The 26856-nt window shown below is 44.5% G+C and overlaps 1 protein-coding gene across 2 annotated transcripts in view; it reads right to left on the bottom strand.

Annotated features, from left to right (window-relative positions):
- The window catches only part of LOC137424921 (uncharacterized), a 40767-nt gene that overhangs the window by 9418 nt on the left and 4493 nt on the right, over nt 1-26856 (bottom strand). For both annotated transcript variants that reach the window (XM_078776084.1, XM_078776085.1), the window contains exons 2-6: nt 24285-24313; nt 24094-24148; nt 21793-21866; nt 12044-12102; nt 3380-3522 (exon numbers count right to left, since the gene is read on the bottom strand). In XM_078776084.1, coding sequence (XP_078632210.1) covers nt 3380-3522; nt 12044-12102; nt 21793-21866; nt 24094-24148; nt 24285-24313 — 360 coding nt within the window. The remainder of the gene's footprint in view (nt 1-3379; nt 3523-12043; nt 12103-21792; nt 21867-24093; nt 24149-24284; nt 24314-26856) is intronic.

Below are 26856 nucleotides of genomic sequence, written 5' to 3'. Positions count from 1 at the left end.
GTGCGAGAGGGCCTTCCCCAGTTAGTTAGGTTAGGGTGAGGAGCAGGTAAGCTCGGGTGGCAACTACAGTGGTGGAGGTTTGCAGGTGGGTAGACCTGCTGGGAGAGCTACACGTCACAGCCCAGAAATTGTGCGAGAGCACCGAGTGTTGAATCGGGGGAGTGAGACCCCAAATTGAGAAGCACCACAGTTTGGTCAATGGGAATTGGTTTTTAGAACCCATAGAGTAAGTTGGCCAATGGATTGGCAGGGAAAGACCCCGGGTAGTGTAAAGTGTGTTAATGTCATTTAGGAAATAGTTAGGATTGATGAACCTGTCGCACCATACGCAGCCACTTCCCTGTGATGATGATGACTCCACACCTGTGTTTCCTTGTTTTGAGTTGCAGGAAATGAGAATTGCTGTTTGGATTTGTGAGACGCATCACGACGTGGATGAGACATTGGGGTGATTCCATCTCTCCCTCCTTAGGAGGGACTGATGATGAATTGGAGATGGCAAATTTTGATCAGAGTTGGAAATGGCAAATTTGATTGGTTAGGAGGGAGAGAAGACGAATTTGGTTTATGGGAGGAACGGGGAAGACAGTAGGGACGTTGTTGATGTGTAAAGTAGATGTTTATGGGTAGTGTTGTGTTTTGTGGATACAGTAAGGGGTAAGGGAGGGGCACTGTAGGTTACCTGGTGGGGGGGGGGGCGTACGGTAGGAACGTACCTGTCTCACCTGGTTCCCATGTGCCCCCAGTGTGCATTACCTAGCATTGCGTGCACTTTTGCGCCCTTACCACCTTGCTCACTTGTCTTATTTTGTCTCCCACCTCCGAGGATCTGGCTTTGGGGCAGAGAGAGAGGAGAGAGGGGTGCTGGCTCCGCAGTTGTGGGCCTGTACTTTCGCTGCTTGCTGCCTGGATCGATACACCATATGGACCGCAATTTTTGTGGCCGCCCACCATGGACCGCAGTTCTTTTGCGGGCAAGCACCACCCGTGGATGGACCTCTGGGTCAACGTGGCACCTATGCCATACAGGTGAACCACTTATAGTTGGCCCCCTGACGGCCACAATTCAGAAATGGACGCGGTTGGCGCCTTTCTTTATTTTTTAAGGAAGCCAGAAGGCCAAGTGCTTCAAGAAGGCAAGACCAGCGGCAGAACATCGGCCGGCTGCGACACCACCGGTGACTATGAACACTTTATTGGTGCACCGGATGGTGCTGACTGTATGTATGGGGTGGTGCTTTTGGTGCTTGGACGGGGTGCTCTGCACATTATTAAAGGCCGTAGGGCCACAGGGCACTCGTGGGTTGGTGTATCGATGCTGGCATGCGTGCTCTCTCTATGCATAACATCTGCATGTGTTCCTCAAAGAACAGGTCCTGGATCGTAGTGTAAATATCAGTGTAGTCTTGTGTAAATGATGCTCCCTACCGGCTGTATGTTTAGTTTGAGGATTCTTTCCGCGATTCGGTTATCCTGTGGGTGTGTTTCTGTGAGGAGAAGGGTGCAACGTCGCAGGGGGACATATTTACTCATTTGTGAACATCTGTAAAACTGTCGCACTCAGGGTTGAGTTAATAGTAGAGGGAACTACATCTGAGTGCCACACTAAAGTAAGTAAAAATTTATCGGGTCGGGACGCCCCGAGGTAGAGAAGGGTGCAATGTTGCGGATATGAGATTGGCCTCCATCCATATCCGCTTGTAAATATTCCCCTATTTCCCCAATACTTCCCAACTATCCCCAATCCCCCATTCCCTAGTCCCATTTTCTGTAAACAGCACTCTGTAGACCCGACCTTCCCCTATTTCCCCCATTAAATGTCGCATCCAGGTCCACCGCATCTCACGTAGGCAACTATAGGACATCTTGCTAGTTATTCTTAGTCTATGTCAGTTAAGGACTCGTTTCCATTAATTCTGACTCTTCGTTGCACCAGAATGTGATTGTATGGCACCGTTGGAAAGTTTAGGACCTCCCAATACCTCCCCGCAGCTCTTCCTCATGGTACAACAACAACAACAACAACAGCGGCGGCGGCGCGGGGAGTGTGCGTCCTCACTCCGGCTTGGTTAGCCGCCATTGAACATGTGCTCCGACGGGGTTACCACGCAGGGGCTCGCTGTCAGCTCCTCGTCAAGGGCGGAGCCCGGTAACCCCCCGCACCCAATAGAAGCGGCGGACCGATTCCATCTGGGGCGGAGCCAACGAGCCGAGGGCGTGTCACTCCCCGCTGAGCATGCGCAGGAAGAGGGAGGTGACGTCAGATGCGCCCTCAGCTTGGAGAGAGGAGACGCCACCTCCGAGCGCTGCAATACCTCCCCGCATCTCTGGACCGGACCGTGTTTGATTCTGCCCCTGAGCCAAGGTGCACCTTGTGCTATCGACTGCCTGGCCTTCCCTGCCATCAATCCCCGTGTAAGTCAGTCTTGTCCCGTTTGTCTGTGGTCTGTCGGGGATAAGATAAGACTGTGTCTAAGTGCCCATCTTTTCTGTGCTTTACCTCTTACCTTGTAATCTACCCCTTTTCTGCATCACCAATTATATCCTCATCCGGAGGTCTTGAGAACTGTACCCCCTTGTGTCGTTTCATTTATCCCAGCCGTTGTGTCCTTTCCTTCATTGATTTAGCATAGCGCGATTTGGCCAACGTTCGAGTGGAATCGGGCGGGATCGGGTTCTAATCGGGTAAACTGTGCGAACACGGCGGCCATTCCGCTCAGCCCATCACAACATCTTAAGTCGTGTCCGTAACAGTATTAAACTATAGTGATGAACACTAATGAAGATCATTACCTATGCCACCGAAGGTGGACGGACGCTGTTTCCACGGCTGTTTGTCCATGAGCACGACATCGCAGTTATGGACCGATTCGGATGAAATTTGGTGGACAGGTTGGGTGTGTAAACAAGGATTAATCGATTCATTTCGCATTTTGGTAAAGCCCATTGGTCTGACCAAAATCCACTCTCCCCAGGCAAGACCTGTCAATCATCACATCAGTTCCTGACATAGACTACTCCTGGAATTTATTTGACGAGGAACCAATTCATTTCACTCAACTTCATCCGATCCCATATCAAGACCCTAATGATGAAAACTGTCCGTCCCCACTGCACAGCTTGGAACCATTGTGATTCTGTCCTACGAAGGGCACATCCAAAAAATCTACTAAACACGCAGATTATTTTTCAACCTGTTCCCTTCCAGGCCAATGTTTTTGGGGTTTTTTCTCCTCCTCTCCTTATGAATGGCCACCCCCAACACCCCACCCCAAATACCCTATGGTAGTCTAGAAGCCTGCTTCCCTTTGTCTTTTAACTCATCCAGGAGCTGAGACCTTGTATAATCGTTTTTTAAAGTCAAGTGGCAATAACTTACCTACAAACAAGCAGAGAAGGCGGAAGATGACCTTGTACAGAGCAGTGCGAATGCGACAGAGAATACTCTTTTGTGAAAAAAGAGACTCCAAGAACATCGCTTTTTCAAAAGAATCCACAGGATTGCCATTTTCTCCAGTGATGCTGAATAACAAACATGCATCCCCATAAACAAATGTCATTTATGCTTTATCAAGTCAATCCGTCGCAAGCTTTTGAGAAACTCATTTCTTAAATGAAGTGCTGATGCACTTGAAACCTAAATAAACAAAATAAAAGATACTGTAACAAGATGGTGGCGGTTAGTATGTAGCCTGCGGCTGCTTGGCGGCGTCGTTTTCTGGGGGCATGGCTGTGCCGCTGATGCAATGTCCCACATTACCAGTCATCTGGTAATCATTTTGCCGACCTCTGAAGGATGACAGGCTGAGTCAACCCACCTGCTGATTCAACAAACTGACAGGGGCTCGACCTCGGGACCCGAAGATCTCAAGCCAGCTACCTTAACGGTTAAGTTGGTTGGCGCACAGATAAACCCCATGCATTGCACATGATGTAACGAGATAAAACAAGAAAGAGCAATCAGAGATCGCAGACCCTCGCCAGGATGTGTTTTCAGTTGTTTTTAAGGCTTTTGTGTTAAAAACAAATGTGGCGGCCGAACCACGTGACCGATGACATTATATATTTTTTTTCCCACAAATTTAGCCCAAGATGACGCTCAAGAAATTTAATCTTGATCGGATGAAGTTTTGTACTTGTCGAATTATGACGTCATAATGGAGGCACCTATGACATCATTAACATATTTTATTCCCCATGGAGAGTTATTTACAATGAGCCATGTCTCAATTTTTCTACGCAGCGCTTTCGGAGATATAGAGGTGCAAAGCTTTTTGGTTTTTCCAAAAGGGCGGCCATACCACGTGACGTATGACATCATAATTATACTTTCAAAATTCTACAGGTGGAGTTGCACCTATGGTGAAAATTTCCTGTCAATCGGGCCAACGGTTGCATAGAAAATCATATTTATTCTGGGCAGCCAAACAGACAGACAAAGAAACAAGAAAACGTCATGCGTAGCACGATACTTGCAAAATACGCCCTCCCCCAAAAGTTTACCATTGATACAGCAAATTGTCCATTTCATGAAGTTTAAAATTTACAATCTTGATCAAAGCTCGGGTCAACAGGATGAAAAGTGACGATTTTTCAGATGAAAAATGATGATTTTGGAAGGTTGACCTTCAGTTGACCTTTGACCTTTTGACCTCAAAAATAGTTAGTTTCCCTATTTAGTGACTCAATGTGCAAATGCTGTTCAATTTTCAAGTCAATTCGATGAAAATAGAGGATTTTAGAAATTTGGCCTATGTTGACCTTTTGGCCTATGTTGACCTCAATAATACTTGGTGGTTGAATTCAGTGACCACATATGCAAGTCCTCTCCAAATTTCAAGTCAATTGGATGAAAATTGAGGATTTTAGAAATTTGGCCTATGTTGACCATTTGGCCTATGTTGACTTCAAAAATTCTTGGTGGTTGAATTCAATGACCAGATATGCAAGTGGTCTTCAAATTTCAAGTCAATCGGATGAAAATTGAGGATTTTAGAAATTTAGCAAAGTTGGTGACCTTTGGCCTATGTTGACCTTTTGACCTATTGACCCCAAAAACAATGGGCTTCTGGCATTTTACCAACTCTACCACTTGGTGAAGTTTGGTGAAGATCGGTTGAAAATTGTGACCTGTAGGCCGGTGACAAACTAACAGAGTCACAAACACAACCGACCAATATACTTGAAAAATCTTCGATTTTGCAAGTAACAAACGGACTCAAATGCAATACCCTCTCCTCAGGCTAGGGTAATAAACAAAATAAAAATAAACAATGAAAAAGTGGCTTTTTTGCCAGCAGACTCAGGTGAATTTGTAGTTAGAAGGTCCGTCCTGAGTCTAGTTGGTCAGCGATTCCAATCAGACCCTGGCCAAGTCATACTAAGTACTTAAAATTGATATATGCTGCTTTGTCTTTTGACATGCAGCACACAGAGGAGAGTGCACAGATAAACCCCGAAGGGTTGGCGCACAGATAAACCCCGAAGGGTTGGCGCACAGATAAACCCCGAAGGGTTGGCGCACAGATAAACCCCGAAGGGTTGGCGCACAGATAAACCCCGAAGGGTTGGCGCACAGATAAACCCCGAAGGGTTGGCGCACAGATAAACCCCGAAGGGTTGGCGCACAGATAAATCCCGAAGGGTTGGCGCACAGATAAACCCCGAAGGGTTGGCGCACAGATAAACCCCGAAGGGTTGGCGCACAGACAAACCCCGAAGGGTTGGCGCACAGACAAACCCCGAAGGGTTGGCGCACAGATAAACCCCAAAGTGTTGGCGCACAGATAAACCCCAAAGGGTTGGTGCACAGATAAACCCCAAAGGGTTGGCGCACAGATAAACCCCAAAGGGTTGGTGCACAGATAAACCCCAAAGGGTTGGCGCACAGATAAACCCCAAAGGGTTGGTGCACAGATAAACCCCAAAGGGTTGGCGCACAGATAAACCCCAAAGGGTTGGCGCACAGATAAACCCCAAAGGGTTGGCGCACAGATAAACCCCAAAGGGTTGGCGCACAGATAAACCCCAAAGGGTCGGCGCACAGATAAACCCCAAAGGGTCGGTGCATAGATAAACCCCAAAGGGTCGGCACACAGATAAACCCCAAAGGGTCGGCGCACAGATAAACCCCAAAGGGTTGGCGCACAGATAAACCCCAAAGGGTTGGCGCACAGATAAACCCCAAAGGGTTGGCGCACAGATAAACCCCAAAGGGTCGGCGCACAGATAAACCCCAAAGGGTCGGCGCACAGATAAACCCCAAAGGGTCAGTGCACAGATAAACCCCAAAGGGTCGGTGCACATATAAACCCCAAAGGGTCGGCGCACAGATAAACCCCAAAGGGTCGGCGCACAGATAAACCCCAAAGGGTCGGCACACAGATAAACCCCAAAGGGTTGGAACACATATAAACCCTATTGGAGTGAGAAGGAGGTGGGTGGGGTAAGGGGATTTCTACCCAAGAAATGCACTGCTGATTGCAAAGAGAACCAAACCAACTTGTCCACCAAGTTTAGTCATAACTCGTCCATAACTTTTTTAAATAGCATGTTATATATCACTTTTCGGCTGATCTCTCAATGGTGAAGAATCACGAAAGAATTTAATAATTCTCGTATCCAAATCCATATTCAGATCTTCACCACAATTGAATAAATTAGTCCTTGTCACACACCAAACCGGGCCACCAAGTTTCGTCCAAATCCGTCCACAACTTTGAGATATCCTGCTATATATCGTTTTTGGCCGCATCTCCCAATGGTGAAGAATCATTTACAAATTGTACGAGATGGATCCAAATCCGGATCTTCACAAAACTCGAATCATTTTGTCCTTGTAACATACACACTACCTCTCCGCCAAATTTCGTTCAAATCCATCCACAACCTTTATGAGATATCTTGTTCACAGACAGACAAACAGACAGACAGACAGACAGGGGTGAAAACATAACCTCCATCCAGATTTGGTGGTGGAGGTGAAAATGCTTCCACAATATGTTGTGTTCCGAAAATGTGGTCCACCGCTCTCCCCCAACAAGATGAACAGCTGTGTGCGCGGAGTTGAGCAGTGTCCAGTTCCCCGGCATCCGAAGCCGCATCCCGTGGTGCCCGGCGTCCGAAGCCGCATCCCGTGGTACCCGGCGTCCGAAGCCGCATCCCGTGGTGCCCTGCGTCCGAAGCCGCATCCCGTGGTGCCCGGCGTCCGAAGCCGGGCACCACGAAACCCCTCATCCACGTTCCCGTGGTGGTTGAACGGAAGACCCTCTCGAAAAATTTAACACTGAGAAATTCCCCACACTGTCGGTCTCTCTCTCTCTGTCTGTCTCCCTCCCTCTCCGCAAGGACCGTATGGCATACCCTCACATCTACTTTTTAAACAACACTCTTGAGGAAGTTCAGTCACTCAATCTCCGAGCTCTCATCATCAGCCATGATCTTTCTTGGGCAAACCACATTTCAAAGTGGTCCTCCAAAGCAATCATTGACTGGGCATCTTCCGTATTTCCTTAGCACACACCAAACCGGTCCACCATGTTTCGTGGACAACATATTGTTTGTTGTTCCTCTTTGTAGTTCCTCTTGTATTGTAGTTCCTCTTTTCTACATTCCCGAAACTCTCCTGCACTCCACCCCTCCTTCAGCGTCCTCAAACGTATTTTTGACTCGAAGGTCACAAGAAACTCATTTTGCAATAAATGTTCGTTTCCCATTAAGCGTACACTTTCTGAAATCCAATCTCACCCCTCCCCTCCAAATCTTCCCGCATCACCCCTTCCCTCCAAAACTTCCCCATCACCCCGGCCCTCCCCTCCAAAACTTCCCCATCACCCCTCCCCTCCAAATCTACCCCCTTGCCCCTCCCCTCCAAATCTTCCCCATCACCCATCTCTTTCAAATCTTCCCCATCACCCCTTCCCTCCAAAACTTCCCCATCACCCCTCCCCTCCAAAACTTCCCCATCAGCCCTCCCCTCCAAATCTACCCCCTTGCCCCTCCCCTCCAAATCTTCCCCAGCACCCATCTCTTTCAAATCTTCCCCCTTGCCCCTCCCCTCCAAATCTTCCCCATCACCCATCCGTTTCAAATCTCCCCCCTTGCCCCTTCCCTCCTAAACTCCCCCCACATGCCTCCGCTCCGAAACTCTCCCTCGCTCCTCCCCTCCTAGACTCCCCTCCTCCTCAAAGCGTCCTCCCCACTTCTTCCCCTTCATCTCCCCCACCGTTCTGCCTCGCTCTTCCCCCTCCTCAAATAACACATCACTGTGCCTCACCCAATCACCATCAAACCTTTTGTCCGCCCCATTCTTCCCTTTCTCCAAGCTATTCTGAAATCTCTGACACACCTTCAACAGCTCTCCCTACCACTTCCTCCTCTTCCACATCTTACCCTACCCCTCCCCCCCCCCCCCCCCCCGTTCTGTATCCGATGCTCCCCCTTCCTCTTCATTAACGGTATGGACCTCAAACATCCGGGGCCTTCGCTAAAACTTGACTGATCTCTCCATACAGGTTGCTTCTGACAAACCAGACGTGATCTGCTTAACAGAAACTTTCCTTCTTCAGGATGTCTCTGATTCCTTGGTATCTCTCCCAGGTTACTCCCTCCTCCGGTATGATAGACCTGAGCCTCGTCCTGGAGGTGGGGTTGCTATCTTTATAAAAAAAACTCTCTTCCTCACTCACCCTGCACTGCCAAACTCCACCTCACCCCCAGGATTACCTTTGGCTACGGCTTCCCCTTCGCTCCCACCTTTTGTTCATATGTGTGTTGTACCGTCCACCAAACAGTGATGACTCCATCTACATATCGCTGTCTGATAATATGGACCAACTTCTATCTACCCATCCCAACTCTCTCTTCCTCATATGTGGTGATTTCAATTGTCACCATGCCAGTTGGCTGGGTGTGGGTACCTCTCTCACCAGCCATGGCTCTTCAGCAAAGGACTTCTGCGACTCACTGGGACTGACACAATCTGTCAATTTCCCGACCCGGATCTCAGTCAATGGAGCATCTTCTCTTCTGGGCTTGGTTATGACTAACTTCCCTGAAAATGTCTGCTGCTCTTCTTCTGCTCCAATCGGCTCATCTGATCATGTGCTTGTTAAAGTGGACATCTCTCTGACCATTCTCAGAGAGCCTCCTCAGCGTCGACGAGTCTGGCATTTCACTCAGGCCAACTGGCACGGTCTTCAAGCAGCCATCAATCATCTGGACTGGTCTCCCATCTCTACCGCCTCTGACATCAACGCATCCTGGGAATTCTTCCAAAGTAAATTGCTCTCTCTCATGCACAGATTTATCCCATCTCGTCTTCAGTTGTCATACCCTTCCTCCCATCCATGGTACACGGAATCTTGTGGTGAGGCTGTTGCCCAGAAACAACTTGCTTTCGTCTCCTGGAAAGCAAATCCAACGGAAGGAAATCTCATTTCCTTTCACAAAGCCCGAAACAAGTGTATGTCCACCGTTAGGAGAGCCAGGAAACAATATCTCTCCGTTCTCAAGACCGAACTCATCTTATCTGTCTCCCTCTTCCAAATCCTGGTGGCGTCTGGTCAAATCTGTTTCTGGTGTTTGTTCCCCCTCCATCCCCTCCCTCACCTCAAACGGCTACATGGCTGACTCCGCACGTGAAAAAGCTGAATGCCTCAACTCTGTGTTTGCCTCTAAATCTTGTGTCCCAAACCCATCCCTCTCTGTACCCACCATACCCAGTCATACTCAGCTGCACCTGGACTCTGTGTCTTTTCCTCCTGACAAGGTGGAAAAGTTTCTGTCAACCCTCGACTCTGATTCTGCAACTGGACCTGACGGCATCAGCCCACGGGTCCTAAAATCCTGTTCTTCCGCTCTTTCACTCCCTCTCTCTGTTCTCTTCACCCTCTCTTTTACTCAAGGTCATCTGCCATCTGCTTGGAAATGAGCCAACATCACCGCTTTGCACAAAAAAGGTGCAAAAACAGACCCTAGCAACTACAGACCAATCAGCCTTCTCCCAATTAATCAGCAAAGTCATGGAATCCATCATTGCTTCGGATATGAAATCTTTCCTCTTCCCCAATGGCTTGATCTCTGATCTTCAATTTGGTTTCAGACCTGGTCACTCTACTCTGGACATGCTGCTTCTGCTTTCTCGACAATGGATGGAGGTCCTCAATGCCAAACAGGAAATTAGAGCTGTCTCCCTTGACATATCACGTGTCTTTCAATCCTGACAAATCTCACACTCTTACGATGTCTCTCGGAAAAGACCGACTGGACAACCCTCCCATCCACTTTCTGAATAATCCTCTCCAAGAAGTTCTGTCACTCAAGCTTTTGGGTCTCACTATCTGCCATGATCTTTCCTGGGAAAACCACATTTCAAATCTGGCCTCCAAAGCCAGTCGCCGACTGGGCATCCTCCGTCGTGCAAAGTCCTTCCTTGGCACACCTGAGCTCCTCACCACATACAAGGCTTTCATCTGCAGCTCAATGGAATACTGCTCTCCCCTCTGGGCTGGTGCTCCTGCCTCACACCTAGCTCTTCTTCACGCTGTTGAAACCAAAGCGTTCAGAATCATTGGAATCTCCCGCGATGAAGCTAACTCCAAGGGCCTTTCACTCACTCACGGCAGGCAGGTTGGTGGTCTTTCCGTCTTCTACCGACTCCTCTCTGGCCTTGCCCCCCCAGCTCTCTCTGGGCTCTATCCCCCAAATATTCCTACAGGTCGCACAAGATCTGCCTGCAACCCTCTTATGGTTAAACTGCCAAAATCAAGACTCTCTGCTCACCTTCACTCCTTCATTCCTCTTTTCTCCCGTCTCTGGAACAAACTCCCTCACTCTCTTCAATCCCACTCCACCCTCCAGGTCTTTAAAACAGCTGTTCACCACCATCTCTTATCTTCCCCCATCCAAAACCTTGATCTTTTCTACCCCCGCTAATTTCACCCCAAATCCACTTTTTTGAAATACCAACTTCTGTCCTGGAAGTCCTTGGTGTCCTTGTGTTTTATATCCCGCCCTCCCCCCCATTCCCACGCCTCCTCCCCCCAAGCCCTCTCCCTCCCACACATCTCCCTGCTCTCAAATGTTGTGTTTGTGTGCTTCCCCTTCTCTCCCCATCTTGTCTTCCGCTCCCTCTTTTCATATATTTTGTTTGTCTGTTTGATTTGTTTGTGAAATAAATGTTAGCTCTTTCACGAGCCTCGATTCTGTATCCCAAAAAAAAAATAATAATAAAATAAAAAAGCACACCTGAACTCCTATCCACATACAAGGCTTTAATCTACAGCTTGATGTCATACTACTCTCCCCTCTGAGCTGGCTCCCCTACCTCTCACCTTGCTCAGCTTGACACCGGGAAAACCAAGGCCTTCAAAATTATTGGAATCTCCCACGATGAAGCTGAGTCTATGGGCCGATCATTTCACCATCACAGAAAGGTCAAGAGTCTCTACATCTTCTACCGCCTCATTCTCATATTGCATCCTCCGCCCTTTCTGTGCTCCATCACCCTCTGCCCCCCAGTTCTCTACAGGGTGCATGTGGTCTGCCAGTAACACACTTCTGGCAAAACTCTCAAAATCCAGCTCACTGCTCATCTCCACTCACTTGTTCCTATTTTGTCTCAGCTGTTAGACCAACTTCCTTCGTCTGTTCAAAATAATTCTCCTCTTCAGGGTGTCAAGACTGCAGTTCACCATGATCTGAAATCCTCCCCAATCAAAAACTATGATCTTTTCTGCCCTTACTAACCCTCCCAACCCCCTAAAAAAAACCAAAAGCCCTTCTCCTTCCAAGCTTCCAGTGTTTCCCCGTGAGTTTCTTTCTGTATCCATCTTGTCCTTTCCTGCCCCCCATTCCTCCCTAAAACCATTGTTTGTCCAAGTCTCCCTCTACCTTGGCCTTCAAACTCTGCTGTTGGTGTCCCCCTTCCTTTTGTCCCGATACATCCTGATCCATTCAGTGTACTCGCTCTTCCATGAGCCTCGACTATGTATACCAAAAAAAAAAACCTGCAAGTTTGGAAATCAATTGTAGACATACTCACATAAAGTTATCCTTGTAAGTCCTTGTCATAACAGTCTTGAGCATACCAGGATCAAATCCCTAAAAGGAAATAGACAGAAGAAATAATTTCAAATAAAAACCATGCAAAGGCTTATCAATGTCAGTGCTTTTTTGTATTCCATATTGATGTCTTCTGTAGAGCAAGATGCCCGAGTTTAAAGAAAAAAACATGGAAGAATGGACACAAAGACAATTGTTCAGTTAAAATGGAGGACTTGCATTAAAATTGTTGTAAAGGAATAATGTATAAACTACAAAATATAATTTGACGTGAATGCATCAATTGATATATGCCTCTGCCCATGTTAGATGTCATCCCACTGTTATGTTTGATCTCAATTAAAGGCAACATGAAAAAGTAAAGGTCACATTAGAGAGAGCACAAGAGAAAAGACAGAAGTAGCTGAGAGAGAACATCACATGCTTCAAACTGGAGTTATGGTCTGCCCAACGATTCTCAAAGGGCAAGCGACCTTCAACCCATTGCACTCACAAAATAGAATCTGCTCATGTTCATCTTGGTATGACAGTCATTACTTGTGTCAAGTTTGATTGTTTACCTTCAGTCGTTCACAAGTTATTGCTGTAAAATTATTTTCAGTTAAAAGGCATGCCCCTTGACCTTTGATCTCTTGAATCCAAAATGTAATCAGTTCAACTTTGTATTACAGCCTATATTCATGCCAAGTATGGCTGAAATACATTCAGTGGTTTGCAAGTTATTGAGTTAACAAATACTTTCAATTAAAGGTCACATAACTGTAGACCTTTGATATTTGAACCCAAAATTGAATCAGTTCATCTTTGTATTGTAGAATATACTTGCACCAAGATTGGTTAAAATCCCTGATGTGGGTCACAAGATATTGAACTGCTAAAAAAAAAAGGTTGTGTTTTTTTAAAGAAAAATTTAATTGACATATAAATATACACCACATAACCAAATGTATGTGGACACCCCGAACATCACACATCTCATTCCAAAATCATGGCCATTAGTATGGAGTTCGTCCCCCCCCCTCCCCCCCCCCCCCCCCCGCTTTGCCGCTATAACAGCCTCCACTCTTCTGGGAAGGCTTTCCACTAATAATAATAATAATAATTCATTTATTTTGTATAGCGCTTTTCCAGAAGCCCAAAGGCGCTTTGACAGAGTGGAAAACATAATGCATAACAATACATGAAAACAACAATTGCAAAAAGACAAGAATCAAGAAAACAAACAGCAGCGATATACGGCATATATATAAGACAAGAATCAAAAAGACAAGACAAGAATCAATAGGGAAATATTTAAAGCAAAAGGAGGGAGAAGGAGAAGAGATAGTCAGGGGTTAAATGCTGTGGGTTGAATGTTGAATGCAGTGTTGAACAGGTGGGTCTTTAGTGATGTTTTGAATGTGGTGAGTGAGGAGGAGTCTCTGATGGTGTGAGGTAGTGAGTTCCAGAGGGTGGGAGCAGCGATGGAGAAGGCCCTGTCCCCCCAGGATCTGAATTTGGTCCGGATGGAGGGGGTCAGGAGGTTGGTACCAGCAGAGCGGAGGTTGCGGGTGGGAGTGTGTCTGGAGAGGAGGTCAGCCAGGTAGGATGGGCCAGGTTATGGAGGGCTTTGTATGTCAGGAGGAGGATTTTGTACTGGATTCTCTGGGGGATGGGGAGCCAGTGAAGCTTGTAAAGGACGGGGGAAGCCCCCCCACTAGATGTCGGAACATTATTGCGGGGATTTGCTTCCATTCAGCCACAACAGCATTTGTGAGGTCGGGCTGGCTCGATTAGGCCTCGCTCGCAGTCGGCGTTCCAATTCATCCCAAAGGTGTCCGATGGGGTTGCAATCAGGGCTCTGTGCAGGCCAGTCAAGTTCTTCCACACCGATCTCGACAAACCTTTTCTTTATGGACCTCGCTTTGTGCACGGGGTCATTGTCATGCTGAAACAGGAAAGGGGCTTCCCCCAAACTGTTGCCACAAAGTTGGAAAGACACTATTGTCGAGAATGTGATTGTATGCTGCAGCATTAAGATTTCCCTTCACTGGAACGAAGTGTCCGAGCCCGAACCATGAAAAACAGCCCCAGACCATTATTCATCCTCCACCAAACTTTACAGTTGGCACTATGCATTTGGGCAGGTAGCGTTCTCCTGGCATCTGCCAAACCCAGATTCATCCGTCGGACTGCCAGATGCTGAAGTGCGATTCATCACTCCAGAGAACGCGTTTCCACTGCTCCTGACTCCAATGGCGGCGGGTTTTACACCACTCCAGCAGACGCTTGGCATTGCACATGATCTTAAGCTTGTGTGTGGCTGCTCGGCATGGAAACCTTTTTCATGAAGCTCCCGACAAACAGTTGTTGTGCTGACGCTGCTTCCAGAGCCAGTTTGGAACTCGGCAGTGAGTGTTGCAACCAAGGACAGACGATTTTTACGCACTATGCGCTTTAGAATTTGGCGGTCCCATTCTGTGAACTTATGTGGCCTACCACTTCGCGACTGAGCTGTTGTTGCTTCGAGACGTTTCCACTTCACAATAACCGCACTTACAGTTGACCGGAGGAGGTCCAGCAAAGCAGAAATTTGACGAACTGACTTGTTGGAAAAGTGGCATCCTGCCACGTTGAAAGTCACTGAGCTCTTCAGTCCAGCCCATTCTTCTGCCAATGTTTGTCTTTGGAGATTGCATGGCTGTGTGCTTGATTATATATACTAGTCAGCAATGCGTGTGGCTGAAATAGCCAAATCCACTAATTAGAAGGGGTGTCCACATACTTTTGGGCATTTAGTGTGTCTATATATATATACATATATATATACATATACAGTCAGGTGAAAAAGTAGGTACACCCCATGTAAAGTTTTGACTTTTTCAACATATTTCAACATACAGCTATTTGATCTTCATTTCAACAATATTGATAGATAAAGGTGATATAATATAACAAATATCATGAAACATTTACATTTTGTAGTCCATTGTATAATTTAAATAAACATAAATGCAAATTTCACATGCGGAAAAAGTAAGTACACCCTTGGCTCTAATAGGTGGTATTGCCCCCTTTGGCAGAAACAACCTCAAGTAGGCGTTTCTTATAACTGTCTACCAGTCTCTGACATCGACGGGGAGAAATTTTTGCCCACTCCTCCATGCAGAATTCTTTCAGCTGTGCGATGTTTGAGGGGTTTCTTGCATGCACAGCTCGTTTCAAATCCCCCCACAACATCTCGATGGGATTTAGATCCGGGCTTTGACTTGCCCATTGCAGAACCCTCAATTTCTTTCTTTTCAGCCATTCCTTAGTGGATTTACTGGTATGTTTAGGGTCATTGTCATGTTGCAAGGTCCACCTTCGGTTGAGCTTCAACTTTCCGACAGATGTCCTCACATTATCGTCAAGCACCCTCTGGTACAATGAAGAATTCATAGTGGATTCTATGATGGTGAGCTGCCCAGGCCCTGATGCAGCAAAGCTGCCCCAAACCATAATATTTCCACCACCATGCTTTACAGTTGGTATCAGGTTCTTGTGGTCAAATGCTGTCTTTGGTTTTCGCCAACATGTCTTCTGGTACTGTGGCCAAATAGCTCTACCTTTGACTCATCTGTCCAGAGCACATTGTTCCAGAAGTTCTGGTGTTTGCCAATGAACACCTAGGCAAACTTTAGTCTTGCCCTGATGTTCTTTCTGGACAGCAAAGGTTTCCTCCTGGCACACCTCCCATGTCGATCAAATTTGTGCAGCCTCTTTCTAATGGTAGACTCGTGCACTTTGACATCAACAGTGGCAAGAACTACCTGTAGGTCCCGTGATGACATTCTGGGGTTCTTAGAGACTTCTTTCTTCATCTTGCGGTCTGCTCTCAGACTGAACTTGCTGGGGCGGCCTGGCCTGAACAAGTTGGCAGTTGTTTGGAATCTTCTCCACTTGTAGATGATCTTCCGGACAGTTGAATGATTGATTTCAAATTGTTTGGAGATCTTTTTAAATCCCTTCCCAGACTCGTAGGCCTCTATAACCTTTCTGAAGGCCTCAGAGAGCTCTTTTGATCTAGGCATGGTGACGCCGCACACTTCAACAACAAAGAGCAAACTAAACTAAATGTCTGAGGTTTAAATAAGACAGGTTCCTCCAAGATCCTCGCTAACGATGTTCTAATCATTTGCACCTGAGCTGGGGCACCTGATTCTAATGTTAGGTATTTGAAGTAGTGATAAATGTAGGGGTGTACTTACTTTTTCCACATGCGAAATTTGCATTTATGTTTATTTAAATTATACAATGGACTACAAAATGTAAATGTTTCATAATATTTGTTATATTTTATCACCTTTATCTATCAATATTGTTGAAATGAAGATCAAATAGCTGTATGTTGAAATATGTTGATAAAGTCAAAACTTTACATGGGGTGTACTTACTTTTTCACGTGACTGTATATATATATATATATATATACATATATACACATACATGCATGCATACATACAGTCACACCCCGCTATTCGCGGTTCCACTATTCGCAGGCTCCGCGTATTCGCGGTTGATAAAATGCGGGCAGTTGCTCTATTCGCAGAAAAGTGTCCCATGTATTCGCGGTTTCCTTTCTATTCGCGGCCGTGTTCTGCGAAATCGCGTTGTTTTTTCACGGGGGCGAAACACGGGGGTGGGAGGGCGAGTGGGTCACACACACACGGGGGCGAGAGGCCCTGTTCCCCCACCCACCGAATCACGGTCACTCCGCCTCTCCTGGGCGGGTCTTTGCTGTATCGTATCCAGGAAGCATGCATAACTTGGCCGGCGATGTCATACTTGGCTGGCCGTGCCGGCAAAAAAGTTAGGAATGACGACAGAGGGTTTTCATGCACAGGGAAAATTAGCCTTAAACCCTCTTCTAATTAACATGTCATCATCCCTTGTATGATGAACATTTAAACACAACCTTAAGCTGCATTTTCCCTTCGTATGTACATTGAAATGCTCCTACACGTCACACGGTTCATATTATTTCGATACAATTCCACCTTTCTTACTGTATTTTCTTACCTACCCCCATAAATGTAACAATATATACAATAATTGAGAAGTATTTGAGAAATAATTGATAATTGAGGGCGGGGGGGGGGGGGCTGAGAAGAGGGTGCAAGAGAGCCGGCGAGACAGAGGGCAGAAGGGTTTATTTAAAATGGTGAGTTGAGGTGATGTTGGTTTGCGTTTATTTAAGAAGTGAGGAAAGGCGATGCCTGTTTATGTTTATATAAAATGGAGAGTTGAGGCAATGCTGGAGGGTAAAACGATCTTAAAGGGTCTTTGGGGTTTTAAAGTGTCTTAAGGGTGTTTGAAGACTTCATGGGTCTTAATGGTGTGATGGGTCTTTGGGGGTCTTTAGGGTATCAAGGCGTCTAATCTCCCAAGCATGTAAAAAGTCTTCTCTCAAGTATGTAAAAAGTCTTCTCTCAAGCATTTAATCTAATCTCTCAAGCATGTAAATAGAGTATTATGGGTCTTTTGGATCTTTAAAGGCTGAGGTGGTGGATGAAAATATCCTTAGGACAATCCCTGGGTCAGACTTGGCTTGTGTACCAAATTTGGTGGTTGTCAGCCCAGCAGTCTTTGCAAAGAACACAAACAGACAGACATCTGATGAAATTTACTAGTGAGGTACCCGTGCTGCGCACGGGTGGGAGGCCAGAAGCAAGCAGACAATGCAGAAATGGCGAATGCTAAAGCATGAAACCAATAAATTCCACATTCCTGTAGCACCTTCAGTCACACTTCAGACATGGACAGCAAGTTCGTGAAGGACTTCCATGAAAAACGTACCCGTTGGCAAACAAACGGGTATGTTTGTTCCATACCCAGTCAATGGCGAATCTGCATATGGCGATCCACGAATTCACATTTAGAAAGTAGAAACCGTCACGGCATTTCGTCATTCACTTGAACTCGATATCTCTTTTTTTCATTCCAAACAGCATAACTCCAATCACAAATGAAATAACATTAATATAAAAAATAAACTTTTAACAACATTCATGACATAAACACATATTTAAATCCTGATGTGAAGTTCCGTACGGTTGGGTGAATACAATTACAAATTCAAAATCGTAATTGTATTCACTCAATTCCAATCATCAATTGATACTTTAACAAAACGATTAACAAGATTAACGTTTAATGATTTAACATTACGATTGAATGTCGGTTGTATTTGGATATTATCAAACCCGCGCATTGCCATCACCTGTCCACTTCCACATTCGCGGCAGGTTCATAATTGTCATTAAAATCTAAAAAGTATTTGTAGAATTTCAATAAAAGCCACATCACTGTGCATATCAGTAAATATTATTCCATCGTGTTTGGAAAAACTGAAAAACTTGGGAAAATATAGCCTATTTTACTCCCAGGGGTCCCAGGAATACCCACACAAAATATCGTTGCGATCGGTTGAGCCGTTTTTGCGGTACCTTAAAACGGACAGAAGGACATTTGGTGAATTATAGTAAGATTAGACTAGTGGGGCACCTGTGGGAAACCCACGGGCAGAGACGTGTATGACATTCGGACATCTTGAGTTAGCTGCTGCAAGAAGAGTTTTACAAAATAGGTAAACACAATAGGCAAAACAAAATTGGCAAAATTGTGCGCTTCCCTCTCTCTCACCATCTTGTCTCCCGCTCCCTTTATTACATGTTTTGTGTGCCCGTTTATGTTTTTTTTTGGCATTAATGTTAGCTCTTACACAAACCTCGATCTTGTATACAAAACTAGAGCTTCCAGGGAAGCAGAACTCAACTGAACTGACTGGACAACTGTAAAGTAGGTCAGTTGTCTGTACTAGATTTGTCTTATATGAAAAGCCAACAACCTACCTTGTGTGGTAAGGGTTAAACATTCTAAGTTTGATCACAATCTGTTAATATTTGTGGACGCTAGAATGTTAACGTCATTTTCATGACCAAAAACAAAATGGTCGCCTAAGTCCACCATTTTTCAACGGATCGGGCTGAAATGTAATACCACCCTGGTCCTTGGGGTAAGGATGCTGCATGTCAAGTTTGATCAGAATTGGTTGATATTTGTGGACGCTTGAGTGTTAACGTCGAAAAGTTAATGGACGACTGACGACGACGACGGACGCCGGAGAGTTCAGTATGTGATGAACTCAACTGGACGGTAGTCCAGTTGAGTTAATTTAAAAAAAAATATATATATATATATAATACAAAAAAACAACACCTCACTCCTCTCCTCCCTCCCCCCTCACCTCGCTCCTCTACTCTACTCCCCCTCACCTGACCCCTCTGCACCCTCTCTCTCCTCTGCACCCTCATTCCCCTCCTCCCCCTTTGGTTCCCTCCCCATTTACCTCCCACACCCCATCCCTCCCTCTTCTCTCCTCTCCTCTCTCTGCCACCTTTCCCCTCCCTCCCCTCCCTGCACTCCTCTCTCCATGTTCCTGGCACCAAGCATCTGCGTTGCCTGGCAAATCCGGGTACTTTTTCTTGTCTATAATAAACAATTCCTTCCATAATCAAACCACAATACTCCCAAGCGTTAACATTGTACTGAACCAGTAAACGACCCAAAATCACTTGTAAAGAATTTGACACTGTCACACAATAGCCTGTCCCTTTCAAAATATATCATGGGAACTACCAACAACAACAAGCAAGTGTTAGCAGAAGGAAAATCCAGTATGTAATGAAAGGACAGTGTACTGTGATGCAACAACGCCTTGCCTTTGAAATATCAGGATTGCAATTTTTAGTCGGATACTATTACATCAGGTATTAAAACACTTTTCAACTTAAATATGGATACAATTATTTCAGACAGCCTTTGTTAACATGGACCATCTGGGCCGAAGGTATCATAAAGGCCTCCACAGATCCTGAACGGTGTTTAAGTTACTGTGTTCAATTAGTATTGATAATTACTATTACTCAAGGATCCTTCAATCCAAACCGAACCTGGCAGTGAAACGCAAGGAAGGGAAACGCTTCTTATAATTAAAATAGGATTTGTTTACAATGAAATACGGGATAAGGATACACAACATGCTGCAAAAGACGGGACGAACCAAGCAGTTGACAGACACAAATATGGATAATGGGACATGCAAAATTATGTAAAAAGAACTAAAGACAACCTTGTAATGGTACCAAAATGCCAGATTCATACACAAAAAACAAAGGGGGCAGGTGAGGGCCTGTGGCAACACGAGTTAATGGCGGCTGCATGATGATGATGATGGTCATGGTTGACGTGGCCTAAGGTGACGCACAGCTCAGGCGCAATAATGAAGAGGCCAGAAGAGGAAAATATTACGGCCAAGCAGAGGGAAGGAGAGAGATGTTCCTCCCTTTAAGGTCCAGCTGCAAGTGGAACGCGTTAGCACAGCCAAGGTACACTCCGGAACCGCCTACACTGGCAGCATGTCCCGTGATTGGTCGCCCACTGCTTGTGGGAGGTGTTCCGGGCTGTACCACCCCACTGGGCGGCCCAAATAAAACAAACAAGACCGAAAGTCTAACAGCGGTGTAGCCAGGCTTGTAAAATATTATAAACCACAAACACACATGATTAGCTTTTTTTAACAGTCGCTAATGCTGTTTATAACATTCAAAAAAGAAATTTGGAGGAATCCAGACATCCGTGAGGTAAGTTTTAGTTACAGAACTGAGGGAAGATCTACTGCAAGCTAGATTATACCCCACAATGGTTCGGTACGTACCGTTTTGATGGAAGAGCCATAACGCCGATGCTTTCGATATTTGATGGTCATTTTAACAATCGGTTTGTTTGTGTTCCACACTGAATGAAAAACGTCAAGGTAGAGCATGGCGATTGTGATATATGACAGGTTCGACGATATGCTTGGCATGAACGGCATATAAATCAAAATGGCGGAGTGTGGAGAGTCAGCCGCCGTACTGCCGTAATGACATCAGACGTAATCACATCACCCTGTCATGTGATCAGATCCTCAGCTCTGATTGGTACACGTTTGAGGGAACATACATACATACATACATACATACATACATACATACATACATACACTGTTCTCGACTGCTTTGCCCTATGGGCTATGCTGTATGAAATACATTCCATCCCTAGACTGGCTTCTACAGCTAACTTCGTCACTTGTGGTGCGCTGGCCAAACAGTTGGTAATGGTGGTTCCTTAAAAGCACATATAACTTTCTGTGCCTTTTGTAGATACAAGTTCTCACTCGGCCTTTCCTGTATACTATATAATCTTACTCCACATGCTGTTCTATAAAGGATGCTCACTGCCTCCTCTGTGAACATTTTACAAGATGACTTATCCCTGACAACCCTTATCCTGTTAAGTGGAAATCAAACTGCACAATTCATACGGTCCATAGTAACGTCAATACAATCTAGTTAAGGACCTCCCGCCCCTCCACCTTTTCCATGTAACAATACAATGGATATGCTATCCTGTCAATTGCCAAGTGGTCTATATATTTAATAAAAAAATATATGTTTCCATGGCTCAGATATAGCATTTCGCACATACAGTACAATCATGATGAGGTAAGATCAGTGCGCTATTACATTAATTACAAATTGATTAGAAAGTGGTGGAAATCAACATAGTATATGGGAATTAACCATGGATCGTAAAATCACATGCCAAGTGCTCAGTTTAGAATGACAAAAACTTGCCCACATTGAAAGCAAAAGAGATGTGTTGTACCTGGAAGCCATCCATCTTGTTTAAATCCGACAAAGATATTTGGGCGCTGTCAGATTCACCACATTCATAATCCCCTGAAACACAAGGTACAACTTGTGAACAACAAACAGATGAATCAAAGAATAAGGGAACAAAGACAGTGAACCAATTTATTGTTGATTGGAAAATAAATAAATAAATAAACTTTACTCAAAGTGATTATTTAGTTTCAAAACATGCAGAACTACAATGGCATTTGGTAGAGTGCATAGTTTTCACCTTGCACGCTCATTTTGAACAAAAATATCAGAGTTGACAGAACACGCTACAATTATGGCACACCCCCATCATCCATGCACCCCATTATGTCAAGTACCTTGCCATTATCCATAGTTTTATTGATTTATTAGTATATTTAGACAACTTTTGTGCAAATTAAGGCTAAATTGCATCAATGAAGATGAATACAAAAAAACAAATTCCAACTATATTCGCCATGGTTAGTCGATTCATACACATGGTTTCGCTTTGATCCGTTGAGCAGTTTCAGAGATGTCCAATTTTTTTTCCTTCAATCCAATATGTGACCCATGACATCAATACAACAACAACAACAACAGGCATTTTAAGGCCATTTTCCCTGCAAGAGCGGGGGTTAGCCTTGCGGTCCCCATGACAATGTTCTCCATTTTGCCCTATTTTCTGCATCTCCCCTTATTTAAACCCCTTACCCGCATTTCTTCTTCGACCATCTTTAGCCAGGTCTTTCTCGGTCTTCCCCGTCCTCTACTTCCTTCTACATTCATTTCCATCACTCTTCTCAACCAGTCACTTTCATCCTTCCTCAACACATGACCAAACCATCTCAACCTGTTTCTCTTCACAGCATCAATCACAGGCTCTATTCCCATCATCTTTCGCAATTCATCATTTGTCTTCCTCTCTCTCAACGATACTCCGCACATCCGTCGAACCATTCACATTTCCACCCTTTCCAGCCTTCGTTGCTGCTCTACGTTCATTACCCATGTCTCGCTCCCATAAATCATAACACTTCTCACACATGCAGCATAAACCTTTCCCTTCAGCTTCAACGACACTCCCCTCCTCGTCAGCACTCCACTCAGTTCCCAAAACTTCTTCCATGCACATCTCACTCCAGCAACCGTTGCCGAGTCTGATCCACCTTCTCCATTCAGCATGTCTCCTAGGTAACAAAATGTTTTCACACCTTCCAGCTTCATGCCGTCTCCAAGATCCAACTCAACATTTCCTCCATCTGCAGGTCCCTCTGTGCACACCTTACACTTGAATGTAGCTGCCACACTGGTTAATGACCCTCTCAAACCACTACATTTTTGATGAACCCACTCAGCGCACATTATACATTGAATAGAGTTCACTCCGACACCCTTCCTGCACACAGAACACAGCCACTTCCCAGTTCTTTCCACCTCACCACATGCTTTACCACTTGCCATCACCTTCGTTTTTCCGATATTCACCTTCAGACCTTTTGTCTCCATACATTCCTTCCACTTGTTCATCTTCTCCTTCAGTCCATCCATACTTTCTGCAATCAACACCAGATCATCTGCATACAACAACTCCCACGGTAAACCCTCCTTTACGTTCTGAGCCAGCACCTCCATCACAGCTACAAATAGTAGTGGACTGAGTACCAACCCCTGATGCACTCCCACCTTCACCTCAAACTCACCACTGTTCCCGTCCTTCGTCCTTACAGCTGTGCGCGCTCTTTTGACACACCCATGACATCAATGTTATCGATAAAATATTCTCCATGGGGAGTCCCTCTGATTGGACAAGCGGTTGAAGAGAAGAAAAATATATATAGACACGGAGACGGACGGATGTACATTACAATAATCTTGCAACCCCCTCGGGGCGAGACTGATACAGATGACACACTATGGCTACCTACAACATTTAAAAATATATCTTCAGATACTACAAGCATCACAAAAATATGCCGCTTCATATCACTCAAGCACAGACATGCATCATAATAGTAGTAAGACTGCGAAACAGCAAAAGCACGATAACAATCACGACAGACAATGTTTCTCACAGGAAGAAAATATAATGACTGAATAATCAAAATTAACAAGCAATAATTATCCCAGTGGTCTTCAAAACAAAATATGCCACCTGTCCATACCGACAACCTTACTCTTAAATCCAACACAACCAATTATGCATGAAATGTCTCCTTTTGCAATTTACATGTTTGCAACTCTCACTCCCTCATCCCACCCCAAAACCCCATCACCCATCAAATCAATTAATGAAATAACCCACCTTTCTTTTGGGCCAGCATGATGTAAAGCTTCTGAACCGACTCGGCCAGTTTTTCCTGAAAAGCAAGCACGCTTATGGTTACATCCCATGCAATGGCATGTGGAGTAAAGGTTTACAGCAATGCCTTCAGAGCACACATCAAAAACCGTACATTGGAGGAATATAGATATACATATATAAATAAAACTCACCTCGTGGGCGCCAGCTAACTGAAAACCACCTGCAAAATATATACAGATTAGATACTGCATTCATAGCCTTTTAACACATAGTGTTCCAAAATAAGTCTTTTTCACATTATTATATCAAATATAAGCCTGCATGTACAGTGGAGTACAAGTATGGAAGGACATACATGACAGTGACTGGCACAAAACGAGAATTACCAATCACTGGACATAATGGTAAAATGCCAGCCAATTGGCAGCTGCTGCCACAAGTCACGAACAATTGAGGCCTCAGATTCACCATATCCGTGTGCCAACAGGAAGTCAGGCACAGAACACGCAATCAACAACACGACGAACAAAACAATACTGCAGGTGCTACAGAAAGGACATATTGATTAAAAAAAAAAAATACTCGTCATATCTATATTATATATCTATATTATATATATATAATTATAAATAATATATAATATATATAATTGTACATAAGGAATATATATAATTGTTGTATATATTACAAGAATTGTTGTAATATATACAACTATAAATAATATAATATATATAATTTATAGTTGTATTTTCTGTGCATTTATAGTGCATTCGGCTAGTATATGTATTAGCCGAAAGCACCTGGTGTTGCCCGGTTCTTTTTGAATGAATGTACTACTATAATTCAGCTTTTACTCGCGGCTGTGGAAAATTGACTACTATAATTCAAGTCAGCCTTTAATTGTGAAATGGCCCATCCCGGCCGAGGCGGCCTCGACCGGCTCGCCACCTAGTCTGTAACCTTCCCGGGACCCGTCCCGACATTTTTAGTTCTTTTTGAATGCATTTACTACTATAATTCAGCTTTTATTCGCGGCCATATAAGATGCACTACTATAATTCAGCTCAGCTTTTAATTGTGAAATGGGCCCAGCCCGGCCGAGGCGGCCTCGACCGGCTTCGTCACCTAGCCTATAACCTCCCGGGGCCCGTCCCGACATTTTTTGCATTGGAGGTTTCCTCCTATCTTTCACAGTTCAGGAGATTAGAGTGCGCAAACAAACTATATATATATATATATCTGCATACAACAGATATATATATATAGTTTGTTATATATATAAAATATATATATAAAAACAGATATCTATCTATATTCCAGTAATCTCTGTCTGTACGTTTGTACGTTTGTACGTTTGTCTGTCTGTGACCGCTGTTTCTCGACAACCACGGGTCCGATATACTTTTCACTTGCCAGGTATATTGCTGGGGACCCGAGGATGTGCCTTTTCAAGGTTCATATTAATCGGACAATTACTTACCGAGCTATGTCCAAAAAACGATTCAACCAATCAGAGAGCAGCGAACGATCGCGTGTGCCGAACGTGGCGGGCACACTCTGCCTCGGATGGCACATTTGAGAGCGTATTCATTTATTTCACGTTTGCAAACTATGTTGGCGTTAAACTATGTTTTACAACTAATAAAAACGAATTTGCGATTCATTCGCTTTCCTGCGCGTTTGTGCACGCGATGGCGATTTCTTTACCAAACTCCGGAAGCCGTTCGCTTTGGACCAAACCATTGCATGTAAATAGAGGGGGGGGGATTGTCACCACTCGCAAGCCGTTCGCTTTGGACCAAACCATTTCATGTAAATAGAGGGGGGGGATATAATTTAGATATAGATATAGTACGGGCATGCCCTAGTATGTATAAAAAGAAAGAGAAAGAAAGAGAGAAAGAGAAAGAGAGTTGTCAAGACGGAAATAAATATTCCAAGTGTTTGAGTAGCTCATGATTCTATCAAGGTCTGCAGAGAGGGGCGAGGCTTCTACCTGCCTTTCCAAAGGGAATCGGTTTTTGTACCTTGTTTATGTAATGCAGTGACGTTTCATGACTTCCATAGCAGATGGCAGATGACCAAGGGAAAATGACAGGCTGAAAAGAGCAGAGAAAGAATGTGCAAGAGCAGGTTTTAAGACACGTGAGCTGGATGCCGCCCGGACCAGTAGCAGAGTCAGAGACGAGGGTTGAAAGAAACCCTCTCCACATTCTCAGGTGAAAAACACACAGAATGCAGGAGCATTTGGGTATGACAGAGAAGGATTGGGGTACCGACAGTGAAGGGGTTGGGAACACAAGATTTGGAAGCAAATACAGAATTGAGGCATTCAGCAATAAAATCAATAAAAATTATATATAGTATAAACTATAAAGGTACGAGAGAAGAGAGAAAGAGAAAATATTTATATATTTTGTTTGTTTGTGTTTGTTTGTTTGATATATATATATATATATAAACTTGTTTGTTTGTTTGTTTTATATATATATATATATATATATATATATATATATAGCTTGTTTGTTTGTTTGTTTATATATATATATATATATATATATATATACGTTATATATATATATATATATATATATATATATATATATATATATATATATATATATATATATATAAATCATTGCACTATATATTGATATATTGTATTAATCATTGTACCATGATAGTATTGCCTGCTAAATTATGTGATTAATTAATTGAAATTATACATAGTACCTGGCCCTATTTTTCTAAACTCTAAATTCC

Source organism: Myxine glutinosa, chromosome 4 (assembly GCF_964187855.1).
Source record: "Myxine glutinosa chromosome 4, kmMyxGlut1.1, whole genome shotgun sequence".
NCBI classification, from domain to species: Eukaryota; Metazoa; Chordata; class Myxini; order Myxiniformes; family Myxinidae; genus Myxine; species Myxine glutinosa.
The sequence above is the reverse complement of the archived record's forward strand: the minus strand, read 5'-3'. Positions and strand labels throughout refer to the sequence as shown.